At 39.0% G+C, this 16,395-nt stretch overlaps 2 protein-coding genes across 3 annotated transcripts; one reads left to right on the forward strand and one right to left on the reverse strand.

The window, feature by feature from the left end:
- The first annotated feature begins 318 nt into the window (after positions 1-318).
- Positions 319-6,445, forward strand: idh3a (isocitrate dehydrogenase (NAD(+)) 3 catalytic subunit alpha). 2 transcript variants are annotated; one of them, XM_071896510.2, is made up of 12 exons: positions 410-450; positions 816-881; positions 2,666-2,728; positions 2,916-2,999; positions 3,322-3,436; positions 3,927-4,114; positions 4,694-4,827; positions 4,914-5,016; positions 5,154-5,218; positions 5,380-5,464; positions 5,688-5,840; positions 5,930-6,445. In XM_071896510.2, exons 1-12 carry the CDS (start codon positions 424-426, stop codon positions 6,011-6,013), a joined length of 1,167 nt encoding a protein of 388 aa, XP_071752611.2. In that variant the 5' UTR covers positions 410-423; the 3' UTR covers positions 6,014-6,445. The 2 variants fall into 2 exon arrangements, with proteins under 2 accessions (XP_071752612.2, XP_071752611.2); XM_071896511.2 differs by lacking the exon at positions 816-881 and having other exon boundaries at positions 319-450; positions 5,930-6,443.
- Positions 6,446-7,068: 623 nt separating this feature from the next.
- On the reverse strand, positions 7,069-12,080 carry acsbg1 (acyl-CoA synthetase bubblegum family member 1). Its single transcript, XM_071896518.2, has 13 exons — positions 11,971-12,080; positions 11,486-11,754; positions 11,271-11,359; positions 10,940-11,060; positions 10,777-10,857; positions 10,532-10,681; positions 9,779-9,955; positions 9,095-9,276; positions 8,593-8,826; positions 8,276-8,493; positions 8,002-8,141; positions 7,271-7,517; positions 7,069-7,145 (listed from the first exon to the last, which is right to left on the reverse strand). The coding sequence occupies exons 1-13, from the start codon at positions 12,011-12,013 to the stop codon at positions 7,069-7,071; spliced, it is 2,028 nt and encodes a 675-aa protein (XP_071752619.2). The 5' UTR covers positions 12,014-12,080.
- Between the last annotated feature and the right edge of the window lie 4,315 nt (positions 12,081-16,395).

The following is a 16,395-nucleotide window of genomic DNA, read 5'->3' on the forward strand; positions in this document are numbered from 1 at the left end:
GAACGGTGTAATGTAACGTAGGATTTCTCACATCCCTAAATTCTAGCTGAGTCAAACCAGCCACAGACACCCAGAATAAGAGCGGAAAGTAGGCCTTCTGTCTTCAAAATAAGCGTAAAATGTGTACATTGTGGGGGCGGTGCGGACAACAGTATTTCAATAGTCATTGATTAAATTAACTAAAGAGTGAAAATATAGTTGTAAACGATATGTTCTAGAGCATACATTGTATTAATTCAGTAACACTATTTAAAACATTACAGGTTTTATTTTAACCACCGTTGAAAGACAAGAAGAAGAAGGTTTTATTTTGAAAAATGGAACCGGAAGTTCCTTTTGTATTCTGGTTAGCTTGACACTTTCGAGTACTGCAGGTTCAGTGTACTTCTTGTCAGCTACTAGTGCTGACCTTGGCTAACTAGGATGGCAGGAAACGTGTGGAGGTCAACGGTAAGTAATGGACAAAATATGTCCTCGCTCTAAAGTATTGCACCAAACGCATGCCAATAAGTTTAAAGTAACCAGCTAACGTTATGATGAGGGGCATGCCAAAGGCCTTTCAGTGTCCTCCACACAGATGGTGCAGCAGGCAAGCTCTAGCTAGCTGGTTAGCTAGCATGTAAGCTACCCGATTCCTGTAGCTATAGCAACCTGACTCCTGCTAACGTTAGTGAGCTAGCTAGCTAACATTTAACAACTGATAACTTACCCCACGTTAGGTTTAATAATGTCATGGGGTAGCTTACATTTAATAACTTGCTGTTGGCTAAGGTCGTCAAATGTTTATTAAATATGCATTTACCTAACATCTACAGATTCTTAATCTACTGAGAAAGTGGGGTTTATCGATCAATGACAAGAATAAAGTCAAGGCACAGGAAGTAAGCATATCCCGTTTTTGGATGGTTATCCTAGCTAGTTAGGAAGTGTTAGCTGTAAGAACACTCCCTCCGTAGTTAAAGGGCAAATCTGGAATGGGCATTTTGCTTTACTAGCTGATTTACTAGCTCAGTGAACTCTAAGCTTGAGCTGCTGCCCTTGCATGTCTGTGATGTTTGCAATTCAGCTGAGCTTGATTGTTTCTTGAGGCTAACTAACCTTATGCTAGCTAACGTTAACAACTTAATTACAGCATTTATGTTAAAGCTGTGCAACAAAAGTCAAGGTGACCTGTCGTTTTGCCTCTGTTATATTGGACAGCTAGATTTCAGTTTTACTACCCCCGTTGCCCTTGTTGTGGGCCTCTGGGGTCATGTATGTCACCTTACCTTTACGGGACAGGTGGGCATCCTCATCATCAGTTAAGGCTAGCTACCTTGCTGACAAGCATGCATGCTGAATATTGGACAAATTGCCCTCCTGACACAGTTAACAGGGTATTTAACAGGGACTGACAATCCCTGCTGTGTCTTGGAGTCTCCGCTTCCTGAATGTCCTTTGCAGATCAGTCCTAGCAACTCTTATTGATCCAGACATTGATCTATCATGCTTGACAGATCAATGAGTTAGTTTTGTGTGACATGATCAATATACTGCATTCCATATGCCAAACACGATAATTAGCATGACCAAGGATTAGTGTTAAATCTGTGTTTTGGATAACAAGAGTGCATTACAGGCACAGAGTTCATTACTTAGTTTGTATTATAATATGTGGCTATCCAGATAAAAGGATATGTTGTAATAAGCAAAACATGAGAGTGCACCATCCTTGGCTCATTCTAGACGATTCCTAGTATGTTCACTGCTCCAGTAAGCTGTGCTCGAAGCCCAGAAGCCTCACATTGGAACCCTATTTTTAATGTTTAACCTTTTGCCAGTCGATTAAAAAAAGCAATATAATGATAATAATATGTTGGCATTTTGGAGAGTGTTTATATTCCAAACAATCTGTTCTGTCTTCTAAAATTATGGGTTGGTATGATTTTCTTTAGATAAGACATGACAGTTAGTAACATGACTGATAATGGTCAATGCAAAAGAAAATGTACCATTTGGACATGACATCCAAGCATTATTCATGTGATGTTGTCTGAAATTGATTTTCTGTGGATTCCCCAACAAATGTTAGAAAAACTCATTTATTAGCATCTTATTAGATTTTCATGTTGACTTCCAGACACCCTTATGAATTTTCAAAATAGTAAACAAATGATTGTAAAAATTAGCTATCAGCAGGCAGAAATGGCCCAGACTAAGGTTGCTAAGTTTCAAATTGACTGCAATAGACTTGCATAAAACTTGCAATAAACTTGATAATTTATTCCTGTGACCATTCACAACCCTGCAGCATGATATGCAGCAAAAGTACTATAAGATCCCTGTTTTTATAATACTGCAGAGGGTTCCAAAAAATAAGAGTTTGGCTTTATATGAACAACTCCCACTTATTACTGAGCACAAGCACAATTTACTGTGGCACATGTTCTCCATTTGCCTCATAATTTCCCATGGTTGCATAATCATAACTGCTTTAACCTCGCTGTACTTGGACAAATGACATGATAGGCATACATATGGAAGTGGTAAGTAGAAATATGTATGTTGGAAAGAAAGTCACATGGCTAACCACAGACTAAAAATTAAGTTTAAATTGACCTGTTCTAAGACACGGCACCAACCAGCCGTTCATCCCTGGTCTCCCCAATCTTTTTTTCACTGTCAGGTGTCTCGGGTCGTTGGAGCTTTGAAGACCGAGACTCCACAAACCAGGACATTTGTCCGTGGGGTATGTATGTTCCCTGTAGGGCTAAGAGAAATTTACTCTGAATTTAGTAAAGACACTCTTGGTCTGATTTACTACTTGTAATAGTGAATAGTGAATCTACTTCCTAAATTTAGCAACTTTTTTCCATTGTTCAGTGTCGACCTTTTATCATTGGATCTTCTGTTTGTTTCTTTGTTTTGCCTTACAGATGCAGACTGTCACTTTAATCCCTGGTGATGGAATTGGTCCAGAGATCTCCGCTGCTGTTATGAAGATATTTGAAGCAGCTAAAGTCAGTACTGTCAGGGCAGGAAACAAACATCTTTGTTGAGCGGGCACATTCACCAGACAATCTGATGTTTTAGGTTATAATGGCATGATGATGGTTGGTTTCTGACAGCGAAGCAGCTGGAAGAGTACCAGCCATAGTCAAAATTTACCAGCATTTGATTAGTGGCTGGTGTTAATTTACCAAACTCCTGATTAAACTGTTGCAGATGTTTTAATGGGATTGATAATTTTTGTTTAAATGCCAATGTAAATAGCTAAGACTGTGTTATACAAACTATGATAGATCATCCAGTCCTTATGTTGTGCATATGCTTTTGGTCTAGGCGCCTATTCAGTGGGAAGAGAGAAATGTTACAGCCATCCAAGGGCCAGGCGGCAAGTGGATGATTCCACCTGATGCCAAAGAATCGATGGACAGGAACAAAATTGGCCTCAAAGGTACTCTGCTTATAGACCGATAGCTCCTTCAAATAAAAATGATCCCATTTTACATGAACTTTTCCCAGTGACTAGTAATGACCTTCTCTACCACAACAGCTTGGTTCCATCCATTTCCACAGCAGAAATTTGGAAGTGAAATTGAGATTGACATGTAAATTACACTTGCCAAACCTTCTGTCCAGATGCTGCACTGAGTAACTAGAAGACCAATAACCAAGCTTCCATTTCATCCAAAGTGTTGGAAAGCTCTTTACAAACAAGGAACTGATGTAATACTGTTTACAAAAAAATAAATTGTATTAGAATTACAGACATGATACTACAGTGAATTAGTTTAGCTCGTATCTCTCCAACAGGTATTTTTGTTTTGGTTTAGGTCGTTCTGTTTATCCATCTTGGGTTCCATGTTGGGCCTAATAATTACAATCTTTGACAAACACAAGTGAACTAGTGCAGCATTTTAAATATTTGAACATGTCATCTGCAGGTCCTTTGAAGACACCGATTGCTGCTGGCCATCCCTCTATGAACCTGCTGCTGAGAAAAACCTTTGATCTCTATGCCAACGTGCGTCCCTGTGTGTCCATCGAGGGCTACCAGACCCCCTACACCGATGTGAACCTGGTCACCATACGGGAGAACACTGAGGGAGAGTACAGCGGGATTGAACATGTGGTAAGAAACATCATATTACCTGTGTTTTTGTTCACTGGACGTTTTCATCACTTCTTCAACATTTAGATCTAAATTGTTATCTTAATATCAGATGTCACAGATTGTTGGACTTGTCTGTAACTCCCTGAATTTCATTAGATTTGTCAGCCTCAGTCAGTCCATCATGTCTTCTAGCTCACAAGTAGCTCTAATTTAAGGTAGAATTCGATTGCCCATAATTATGCTGCAGATATGAATTTTCTCCTAGCATCAGTGCTATTTTTGTATTATCCAGTTTTTCACACTGTCCTAGCAGGATTTGATGGCATATGCTTTCTTCTCTAGGTACACAATGAAATAAAAGCAGTTCTTTAATCCCCCAATTTATTCTATTTTCCCAAATGTGCCTGTTGCCTTTTCCTGGAAATTCCTCTATATCTCACTATCTCTGCTGGTGCATCTCTGCACCAGTTCTGTTTAGGAACAGAACCTTTTGCTTTTTACTATTTAAATCATTTAACCACTTTTCCTATATTGTATATTTTACCTGGATTTTTAGATATTTTACGTTAATGTTGTGACATTGTTTGTGTATTTCAGATTGTTGATGGGGTTGTACAGAGTATTAAGCTCATCACAGAGGAAGCCAGCCAACGCATTGCAGAGTATGCTTTTGAATACGCCAGAAATAATCAGAGGGCCAGTGTTACTGCTGTTCATAAGGCCAATATCATGTAAGTTGTATTCAGTACTTCACAATTTATAATTTTAAAGCTCTGTGCTGAAATGTAACAATTTTCCTCTATTGACAATTTCTTAGGCGCATGTCTGACGGACTTTTCCTAAGGAAATGCCGAGAGGCAGCAGAGAAGTACAAAGATGTGAAATTCACTGAGATGTACTTGGATACTGTGTGCCTTAATGTAAGTCCCAATATTTTTTGTCTTGGATGTGTTCATATATATTTCAAGATATATAATAAGTAATGTTTTTGTTAATAGTTCAGCCATTTTTGGTATTCCTAATCAATATTAGGATTGTTCATTCCTGTTTTTTACAGATGGTGCAGGATCCCTCACAGTTTGATGTACTAGTGATGCCTAATTTGTATGGAGACATCTTGAGGTAAATTCATTCAGCTGTTAAACTTCAGTAAGCTCTTACATGAGCAAGTTCAAAGAAAGATGGCATATCCTCTATCATTTTTGTGTATCATTACATTGTGCTTATATTGTCACAATATACAGCTTTTTAACTGTCACTGAGATCTGTGTTTACCTTTGCAGTGATCTTTGTGCTGGGCTGATTGGAGGTCTTGGAGTGACTCCTAGTGGCAACATTGGCACCAATGGTGTTGCCATTTTTGAGTCGGTATGTTAGGTTTTTTCCCCTTCAACCAGCACTGCTTGCTTCCTTTACAGGATTCATATTGACTCACATAATCAAAGTACAAATAGCACAATAGAAATGTGCACTAAACCATATTCAGCATATGAAAGTTCAGCCCTTTCATTCTCATAACCCATCTGTCAAGAAAACCTGATTTTCATAGATGATCTCATGATGATGGAGTATGATTCATGTCTCCTGTCAGGTTCATGGCACTGCCCCAGATATAGCAGGGAAAGACATGGCCAACCCCACCGCTCTGCTGCTGAGTGCCGTCATGATGCTGCGGCACATGGGCCTGCACGGCCACGCCAAGAAGATCGAGGCCGCCTGCTTTGACGCCATCCGCGACAAACAGGTAATCTACTCTTCAAGAAATTCAGACATGTTGTTTTGATAATTTGTTGGCCTCCTTATTCATATGTGCTCATGTTATCTCTCTTCAAGGTTCTGACAAAGGATTTGGGAGGAAACTCCAAGTGCTCAGAATTCACAGCAGCAATATGTCAAAGAGTACAAGATATGGACTAAATATATATATGGATACTAATGTGTTCATGAGATTACTGTCAGGGTTTGGCTCTCTCACTGTCATTTCATACTGTATCTACACAGTTTTAACCAAATGATTGATGTACATGTATTACCTCTATAAAAAGAGAGACTCAAGAGTTCGAGCTCCTGAATGTTTTATTTTTCTTTCGTCTTAAAACTCTTGACCAATGGTTACTGTATAATATGTGATGTGTATTCTGTTCTTAAAGTGCTTAATGTAATGTATGGTATTATCTATATAGAAGCTGATTTTGGCCTCTGGTCTCGCACATATAACTTTTTGTTTCTTTGCCATTAATTATTTAAACCTAATCAGGTGTCAGTAACATTAAAGTTACAGATATTTTGCACTGTCATTTCTTCATGTATCACTGCTTGTCTGCTGCAATATCACGATTGTGTGAAAGAAAATGAATATTACCTTGACATCAACAATGTTGGACCTGTTATTTGATGTTGTGGAAGTGACTTGTGTTGTAATCTTGTGCCGCCTCAACCCACGATGACCCCTATGACCCCACATTAATAGATTTTTGTGACAATAGTGAACACAGAAAAGAAGATCAAAATATTTACTTAAATTGGTATAGGATATAACCAGCCACATTTTTGCATAAAATACAGGAGTATATAAGATGCTGTTATGCAAGCAAGTGATATGATTTTAAGACAATAAGTATCAAAAAGTGTTTGCTCTAGAATGAGAGAGACTTTACAAATATTCAGATCGGCCTATGAGAATACAACAAAATGATTTGTTGTGTTTTGCAATTTTGCACTTTGCAAAATTCTCAGAAGCAACTATCAGTCACTACTTGAGAACTAGTCCGAGTTTGCTCTTGAATGTGATTACAAAAATGAAATTATGGTTTCTCTGTTATTTCCGCATTTTGCATACAAGGGGAAGTGGGAAATGAGGCTTTAACGAACAGTAGAATCCCACGCATGTCTCCATTGATGATGAGATATGCGGGTGACTTGCATGACTTTCGTATTAACGGTTACACAGCAACATCACTAGGAACATAACACTATTCTTTATAGAGGCTTTCTATTTCCTTGGTGTACATCTCCAGGACAATGGGGCGACGAAGCTTCATTGTGGGACCTGGAAGGAGAAAATGGTATAATGAGGAATAATTCAACTCAATATCTGAAGTGCATGTTTTGAAAAGCACAAAGCAGAAAATCTGTATAGTACATAAAACTGGCTCTGTGTAGCACCAAATTTACCTAGTTCTCCTCCAGAAACCGAGAAGTCCTTGGTCAGAATGGTCCACTTCTGTATGCGCTGGGCGTTGGAGGTGGCTCCTGAGTTGACTCTGTCGATTCCCTCCTGAATGGCCTGGTACACTCCCTTGTCTTTCCCGCCAATGATGTCCGACACCATGGTTGCTTGGCTCCCCAGCTGCTGGCAATACGCCACCGCCTCCAGACTGAGCCGCTCTGTTGGCTCCATGGTTTCCTCATTGTTGCAACACTGGAACGAAATGAATGACAATAGATTTATTTTTTTTCCAATATCAAAATCCCTCTTCAGTGAATAATTTCACTATGTTGTGAAGGGACTCATTTTAATTGATTTATTGTTTTCCCCTTATGGTCTGGTTTGTCGCCTCTCAAGTGAGCCTTGGCCAACGAGGTAGTACAGAAAAAGTTTAGGATAAAAACAAGCCAACATCTATGTAAAGTAGTCAGAAATAGAGCACAGCGGTTGCATATGAAAAGAGAAATGGAAGTCTCTGAGGCAATTAATTATAGTACATAAAGGTACACTCCTTTTAGTGGTTGATGCACACTGATGGTGTGCAAAAGTTTACTTATGTTAGTAATATTGTTGAGCATCATGTGCAGGTCTACACTATCTATTAGCAACTGAATTATATTAGAAGTTATAAAGATACAGCCACGCTCAGTACAGTGCGTCTTTTCCCATTATCTTTCCAGTCCTGAAGGCAGGTTACCTTTAGAGTTAAAAGCATTGACAAGAACTTCCTCTTATCCCCTATCAGCATGGCATTGCTGATGATGGGTAGCTCCTTCTTCACAGCATCCTCTATTGGGAGAGGGGGAACGTTCTCTCCTCCCGCTGTGATGATCAGCTCTGAATGGAGAGAGGGCACCGTGACATCTCTGCCGCCTGTGACTCAGAACAGGACTATCTTCTGTCCAGAACAACATGCACTCAAGTGGGAATGGGAACTGGTGAACTGAGATATGTAATTTGCTCATGACTACCTTTTATTCTTCCTGTGATGTACAAGAAACCCTCCTCATCTGTCTTCCCCATGTCTCCAGAACGCAGCCATCCATCTTCATCCAGCGCTTCTCTTGTCTTGTCCTCCATATTGAGGAAACCCATGAAGACGTTGCGTCCCCAAAAGCAAATTTCACCCGTCCCTTCAGAGTCGATGTCGACAAATTTGTATCGACAGCCAGGCATCGCCTTACCACAGCTTTGTCAGAGAAAAGAAATCTGTTATTTGACATTCGTTCAGATTTTTCAGCATTATGAACTGTTTAGATTATGTTTGCTCTGATTCTTAAACGCTTACGTTAGTAGTTTGTAAGCTTTGGGACCTGCCATAAAGTGAGGTCCTGTACTCTCGCTCATGCCGTAGGCCTCATACAATTGGATGTTAAGGCCCAGGAAGAACTGCACAGCTTCACTGCCAAGCGGAGCGGCTCCAGAGTAGAACTTCTGGCAGCAGGAGAAGCCCAGATCAGCACGAAGCTTTTCCAGAACAAGGCTGTTCGCCAGGGAAAAGAGAAATGGCTTCTCCTCGTTCCTGACAAAATGAAAAAATGAAAAAATGAAATATCTGGTGAATGGAATCATCTCCTTTAACACTTTAATAATGTATATCTATGTATGGATGTCCTGAGGGAGTATCAAACCTTAAATCCTGGTAGTGTGGATGCTATGTTCTATCCACTAAACTACAAATGACCACATTTTGAGTTATTGTAAAATAATCGTATCAATGTGTGTGTGTGTGTGATATTTTTTCATTATAGAAGAGTAATTCACATCATTCAAACTCCATCCGCACTTACTTTTGTGCACACTTTTGATTGGCTTCCAGGCTGACAGACATTGCCCATGTCACCAGTTTCTTTCTCACATATCCACACTGACTGATTCCCACTTTTATCTTCTCCATCATCTTCTCCCATACCCGAGGGACACCCAAGTGAATTGAAGGGCAAACTTCTCGCAGTGTTGTTACCAGGCTTCCCTAAGCAGGGGACATATCTGCTTATTTGACAGTTGTTGAAGTGGGAATTAAATAACATACAGCCAGTCTAGTCTAGTGGACATACCTAAGTAGATTTTTTTTTTAATAGTATAACTCTTTTGAAGCAAAGTCGAGTAAATTGTATGTGTATAGTCCTTTTAAGTATGTATTTTTAGTAAAAAGAAAGTCAGAAAAGGAACATCATTTGCAGACACTAATTGTCATTCAGCTCTTTCACACAAACTATGACATATTATTTGAGAGAATCACACAAATATAGGTACATAAATCCATTTTGGGGAACAATTTTGGAACACACAAAACAAAATCTTAGGTGAGTTGTGCCCTACTCCAGTACTCTTAACTTCTAATTGAGTAAAATTTTGCTTGTTCAGTGCTTGTTCTCACGCAAAACATTTCCACCTTTGGTCTGTTGTCACACATTTGAGACATAATCAGTGTCAAAACCAACATTCGTGTGACCTGGGTATTTTTTGTTTACCTTTAAAGCGTCTGGCTGTGCAAAGAAAACCAGCTCCCCCTTCTGGATGCCTGTCCAGAGATCAAAGATCTGAGCAGCAATGTGGCTGAGAGGCAGGTAGCTCACCAACAACTCCTGCTTGATTTCAGCAGGCTGCATGTCTCCGGCCTTGCTGGCATGAAGGGCAGTCCATGTCACCTGAATACCCACCATAGATTGAGACATAAAGCTGTTTTTACGCTTATTCTGTTTTTTTATATAGATATATACAGTACATACCCTACCAGTCAAAAGTTTGGACACACATGATTGAATGTACTATGTTTTTCATGATCTTAAAGCCATTTTGATCTAAAGGCGTATGCTTAAATGCTTGACATTTGTTTTTTAGACAAATATAAATAGTGAAGTTGATGCCTATGTATGAATTTCTTTCCAAAGCCGTTGCCTTTCCATCAAGGCAAAGGGCAGCTACTTTAAAGAATCTAAAATATAAGATAGTTTTGATTTGTTTAAACACTTTTTTGGTCACTGCATAATTCCATTTGTGTTATTTCATAGTTTTGATGACTTTACTATTATTCTAAAATGTGAAAAAATAGTAAAAATAAAGAAAAATGCATGTCCAACTTTTGATTGGTAGTGTATATTTTTCACTTTGTTCATCTGCTTTGTTTGCTATAACAGCCCTGACACTAGAAAAAGTGATGACTCATGTAACTGCATGAATCTGATTGTGAAATACAGACTGACCAGCAGTCACCCTAAACTTACATTGTCGTGGCTGAGCATGACTCCTTTTGGCTTGCCCGTGGTGCCAGATGTGTAAATCAGGACGCAGCATTGGTTGGCTCTCTGACTGCCGATGATGTCATCCAGCTCTTTGTCAGAAACATCCAGACCCAGCTCCATGAACTCCTCCCACTATCCCAAAACAGCAACAGACAGCATGTGTCATAGTCTCAGATCCAACAGCCACATTTGTCAGTATCGTTTACTGTGGTGTCAGAATGACTTACAGAATAGAGATTGGATATCTTCTGCTGGAGTTGTCCACTGTACTGCACTATGGCTTTCAGATGGGGCAGTCTGTCACGGATCTACGGCATCAAGAGTGAGAGATTTACCACGGGATGGCTTGCGTGTATAGATCAAGACTTGAATACACTAAAGTAGCAATACCTGCAATATCTTATCCAATTGCTTTTGGTTTTCCACCACAATAATGTTGGCTTTGGAGTCACTAGCCACATAATGGCAAGCTTCTGGGGAGTTGGTGGCATAAATCCCTGTCATTATCCCTCTGTAAGGAAGAATACAAGATATTACAGAAGTAGCAGAAGGATGTAAATTGAGTCCTGAAAATGAGCATGTGGGGGATGAGACGATATATATGTATAACAATACACAACAACAAACATATGTAAATATGTGCACAGATGCTGGCTATTTCAAGTCAATGCTGTGTGTGATGCTGGTCAGGCTGTTGCTGCTATAGGATGTGTTTTCTCACCCGGCCATGATGGCACCGATTGCAGAGAAGAACCATTCTGCTGAATTGAATCCTAGTATAGCCACTCCATGGAATCGCTCTAAACCAAGCTGCACACATCAACAAAACAGATTTGTTTTTACCATTGATAGTAGCCATTAGTTGTCAGTGAGTATCTGCTATAGAAAATACTGTAGACAACAATGTATGTTGACCGCAACTCTCTTTTTTTATACCTTCATAAAGCTTTTGGCTGCTGTTCTGCAGAACTGATAATACTCTGAGAAAGTTATCTTTTCCCATTTGTTGTTCTTCTTGCTGCCAAGCGCATACATGTTTCCATATTTTTCAACAGAGGCTTTGAACATTTGATGAACTGTGACGGGCTCCTCTGGACAGGCTTCTTCTCTCCTCAGCCTGACTGAGCCGCTAACATCGACGGTCCAGAGAGAATGAGCTGGAGCGAGAGACGCACTGGCAACCACCTCTTCTGTGTTTCTCTTCCCTGCAGTGAGAGAGAGAGAGAGAGAGAGAGAGAAAAAGAGAAAGAGAAAGAGAGAGAAACTTCGAAAAACAAATCCAGTCCATCCCACAGAGGAACTTTTAAGCCAATAATATTACCCCAAAACGGTAAGGCCTTTTGATGAAGGAACTCCACCATGATCACAGCATCAGGGTGGACGTCCTCTCATTCTTTACACCCCTGTGCCACGTAACTCACCCACAGAGGCCTGCTCCTCACTGCCCTCCTGCCCGTCTGCCATGGACCCCTGAGCTGAGGACGCCAGGCTGAAACACACAGAAGAAACATTGGCACCTAAGAGCTCATGTCCGCTCCACCTCTCATTCAGGCCGTGGTGCGGGCTGCTGTTTTCATTTCATCACATGGTTTCTAATTTTCAGCAGCATTGTTTACCCAACACAATGTCGGGCTTTTGGTACTCACAGCCAAAGCCCCCTCGCTTTGTTTGTAATTCACTGAGAGCAAAAAAAAGACTTTTCATTCCCACTGGTTTAAAAAAAAAAAAAAGTTTAAAACTTAGGGTTTTTTTATATTCTATTTTTTATTCTATTGATAATTTCTTCTGAAATAACTAAAGTACATTTCTGACTTTACTGCATCACAAAATGCTCAATTCACCATATCCCATGTCTAACTCCCACACTTGGTTGCCAAATGTGGCTAGATTGATTTCAGTTCCTCATTTTTATTCATAGCGTGAACAGCTAGTCCTCCATTGTTGCTAAACATTGTGATTGAGTCTTGTGATTGTGAGTCTTCGGGAATTTGAGAATGCCACACTTCTTTTATTTGCAACTTATCTGTGTCTGACTCAATGAGTAATGAGAAAGTTTCATAAAGCATAGATTAATATTGGAAAGATAGAGGAATACTATAACTTAAGTAATCGATAATTCAAGGAGAGGTCTGTCTCTTCTTTCCAAACAAGTTTATTAAATGTGCAGAAGAAAGATACAAGCTGGTGGCAAGTTCTTCATCAAGTCAGATGACAATATCTAGGTTTTTTTGTAGTGAGAAACACACACAGGGAGGTGGAAACAAAAGAAAACATTCTGGAACATTCACATGTCCTTGAATCAATAAGGACCAGACACAAAGTCTAGGTAAATACACAAGAAGTTACACAGCAGCACTAAGGAGTATCATGAAAGAGATAGCATGTAGGAGTGCATAATGTGGAATCCAGAGTGAAACTGCTAATTAAAACATAGACACGATAATTTCTCTCACACTTGATCACCCGGTCCCATCGTCATCCTATTTTTTTAGATTTTTATTGTGGTGAATCTGCCTGCTAGTTGGTGAATCTGGTTAATTCAGTCTTTACTGAAAATGATTAGAACTTATTCCACAGCCAAACTGAAAATGAACAGATGAGCTGTGGTTATTAAATTGTTTCATTCAAAGAGCGGCATCAGTCATCAGTCTTACGAGGCTCACACACCTCCTCCTCATTTTCTACATTAAATAATTAATTTAAAAAAATTTAAAAAAGTGAATTTTACATTGCTTACCTGTTCACAATGTTATCAACACCCTCCTCTTTATTTGGAAACTCCATATTGTTCTCTGTAGATCTCCTGGAAGTCTCCTTGAAAGTAGATACCTTTTAAAATTCTGCAAAAAAATAAAAGCCCTTTTCTCCAGCACCACCTTTAACAACACCAAACCCTTTTGGGGAGGACGTAGATTGTGCTAATAAAAAAACAAAAACATGCACTTAAACATGCCACATAAAGTTGTCAGTGACTGCAAAACAAATCAGAAAGTCTTTGTGCGCACCACATTGGGCTGCTCTCTCACGAACTAGTACAGAATTTAAATTAGCTTGGTCTTTTCATATGCAAAACAACATGACTATAATTTTCTCTTTAATCACACACCACAGTAGGTGAGAAGCCCAAATCATAACCACACTTTACCTGTAAAAGATTTTCCTGTCACAAAACAGTAAAGAGCTGGTAGTAGGGTTGCCAGCAAGTTACTGTGTACTGTTGCAAATTTACAGTTTGCTACCATACAGTATACAACTGTAATTTTTACAGTATCACTTTTACAGTTTAATACTGACAACAGGATTAGCAGCTCGTTATCGTTTCTTTTGCACTGCCTTTACTGGTAGGCATAGCTACAGATTTTTACTGTAAACAAACACTATTATGTATTGGGATACTGGCAATTAAGATTACAACGAGTTTTGATAAAGGAATGACTTTCATGTGATAGACATGAAACCTTGACAGTAATAGAAACTTTGTGGCTTGATAAATTAAACTGCTTGTCAATCTTGCCAAAATAACCCAATGTCCTACATCAGTGAAAAACTAAACACAGCCTTTTCAATTATATGACTTACAAATTTGATTATACAATGGATTATACAGTTTCTAAGTGCATTTTACAAACTGTATTACTTTATTTAAAAAAAAAATGTAAAAGAAGTCTTGACAGCACTTGCAAAACATTTGCACATCATTTGAATGTAACTGAAAAAGTAACGACAAAGCCGCCCATTTAGGCAAAATAACTTACAGTCACAATAACAGCCATTACTAAAAAAATGAATTTGTTATTTGAAGTCAACACCTCAGTAAAAGCTTGTTCGTGAACTTACATCTATTACCAAAAAATAAATAATATATTTGAAGTCAAGTTAACACCCGAGTCAAGTCAGTCTTGACAGCACTTTGCTCCATCCAGCCTTGGTGTCCCCTATGAAGCACCTGAAAATTATATTAAAAAAAATTGGTTAACTCGTTCAGATGTCATGGCCTTAATTGTTGTTAAACTGACTTGTGCCCAATATACAGTATGTCAATATGAAGTAAAGAACTGCACATAAACAGCAGATAGAATACATATTACAATACAATTACAATACATTATCATTTCCTTTACTGCAGATTGGATCTAAGCATCTTTGAATGATTAGAGCCCATTTCAACATTGAAGTTCTGAAGGAAATCCATTTTCTCAATTAGTTGAATTGAAAGTCAACTGAACCCAACCCTGTTCTGTTTTAAATAAGCATGCAAGCAAAAAGACAGACAACAGAAACACGGGGGGTATGTGGGCCTGCAACTATCTAACCTTTGAATGAATTCAAGCTTGCATGTGGGCTCTTCTTGGTGTTGAAGATTTAAATTTGAGATTGAATTGAAGACTGAAGATTAAATTTGCACAGGGGTTTAACATTGAACTTCCATGTAATTATAATATTGGGGTTCCTTTGGGTCATAACATCGTTTTATCCTTTTGCTAGAAGGCAACATCTGAGCTATTACCCTCAGTCAAATCAATATTCAAATCATACACGGTTAGACAAATTATTAGCAAATTATCAAATTACACTATTATTCTAATGGACTTAATATGCTACCAAGATGTAGAAGTTGTTCTAATGTTGCTTCAGTGGTTCCCAAGATGGGGTCCGGGACCACCAGGGGGCCTTGAGGGGCTTTCAGGGGGTCCCCAGTGTAGAAGAAAACTCAGGACAAGAGAGTGACAGTTTGACAGGTTTATTAAATCTGCAGGTTGGGAGCCAAGGAACTCAAAATCTGGATGATTACATAGAGTTTTATAGTGTTGAATGTGCATGATTATGGTAATACAGATAGAATATAATAAAACTATTGGTCATAAAGTATAAGGTCATATGAACAAGAATGAACAACCAATGATAATTATAGTTCTAGCACTTTAAGGTGCTGCATAATAAGAGGCGACCGCCTTCTTCTAGAAGACAACAAGTTATTACAACAACTTGTCAAGGCCACTTGGTCAATGTTATCTATGAGATTTGAGCATTTGCACATTCCAAGCTCACAGTTCTGTGAGAAACACACAAGATGTTACTTTTAGAGTTTAATCTTATAATGGTGAAGCAGAATCAGCATTCTTCACTTTTAGGCACCTAAGGTGTAAATATGGGTCAAAGGTTACATTAAGTGAGCATATAGGAATGTTGCTTTGTAGGCCTATAGGTACGTTTCCATTTCTTCCTCAACACCAGCACGAGGAGGAATAGTTCAATTTCACTGTTTCACTGTCCTAGAAGTTAGCTCAGTTTGAAAATATATAAGGATGACTGTTTTGAGTTTTTAGAGCTTTCCCTTCCTCCACGGTTGTTATCTCCTCACCTACAGTACATTATTTAATGCTGTAGGTCATATCTAACAGTAAGTCTTGAGATGGGGCTCCTTCCCTCATGAGAAAGAACAGTCTGTAATCCTACGTACACTTTTTATTAGGATACTATACAAATATCACAGCGACATTATTAAGTAGACCCTATAAGAAGTTTCTAGAAATTGTATAATGTTTTCTCGATAGGGTTGGAACTCAGTTTTGTCAAATGGGCATTTGTGGTCTAAAAAAGTGGTTCTCCACCTGGGGTTCAGGACCTCCCAGGGGGTCGTGAGCTAATTCTGGGGGGTCACAAGATGATTTATGGGGTAGGAAAAAACATTTCTACTATACACATTTATTACAATGTCTTTTTCTTTGTGTAATAGTTTTCAGCCTCGCCCTCGAGGCCTCCTCGGATAATCAAGTGAAACAACCTGAAAAAGGGAAAATCATTCTTTGGTTGAGCTGTTCAACGAGTGGGCGTGGTTCTGTTTT

The sequence above is a fragment of the Centroberyx gerrardi genome, chromosome 4 (assembly GCF_048128805.1).
Source record: "Centroberyx gerrardi isolate f3 chromosome 4, fCenGer3.hap1.cur.20231027, whole genome shotgun sequence".
In the NCBI taxonomy this organism is placed as follows: Eukaryota; Metazoa; Chordata; class Actinopteri; order Beryciformes; family Berycidae; genus Centroberyx; species Centroberyx gerrardi.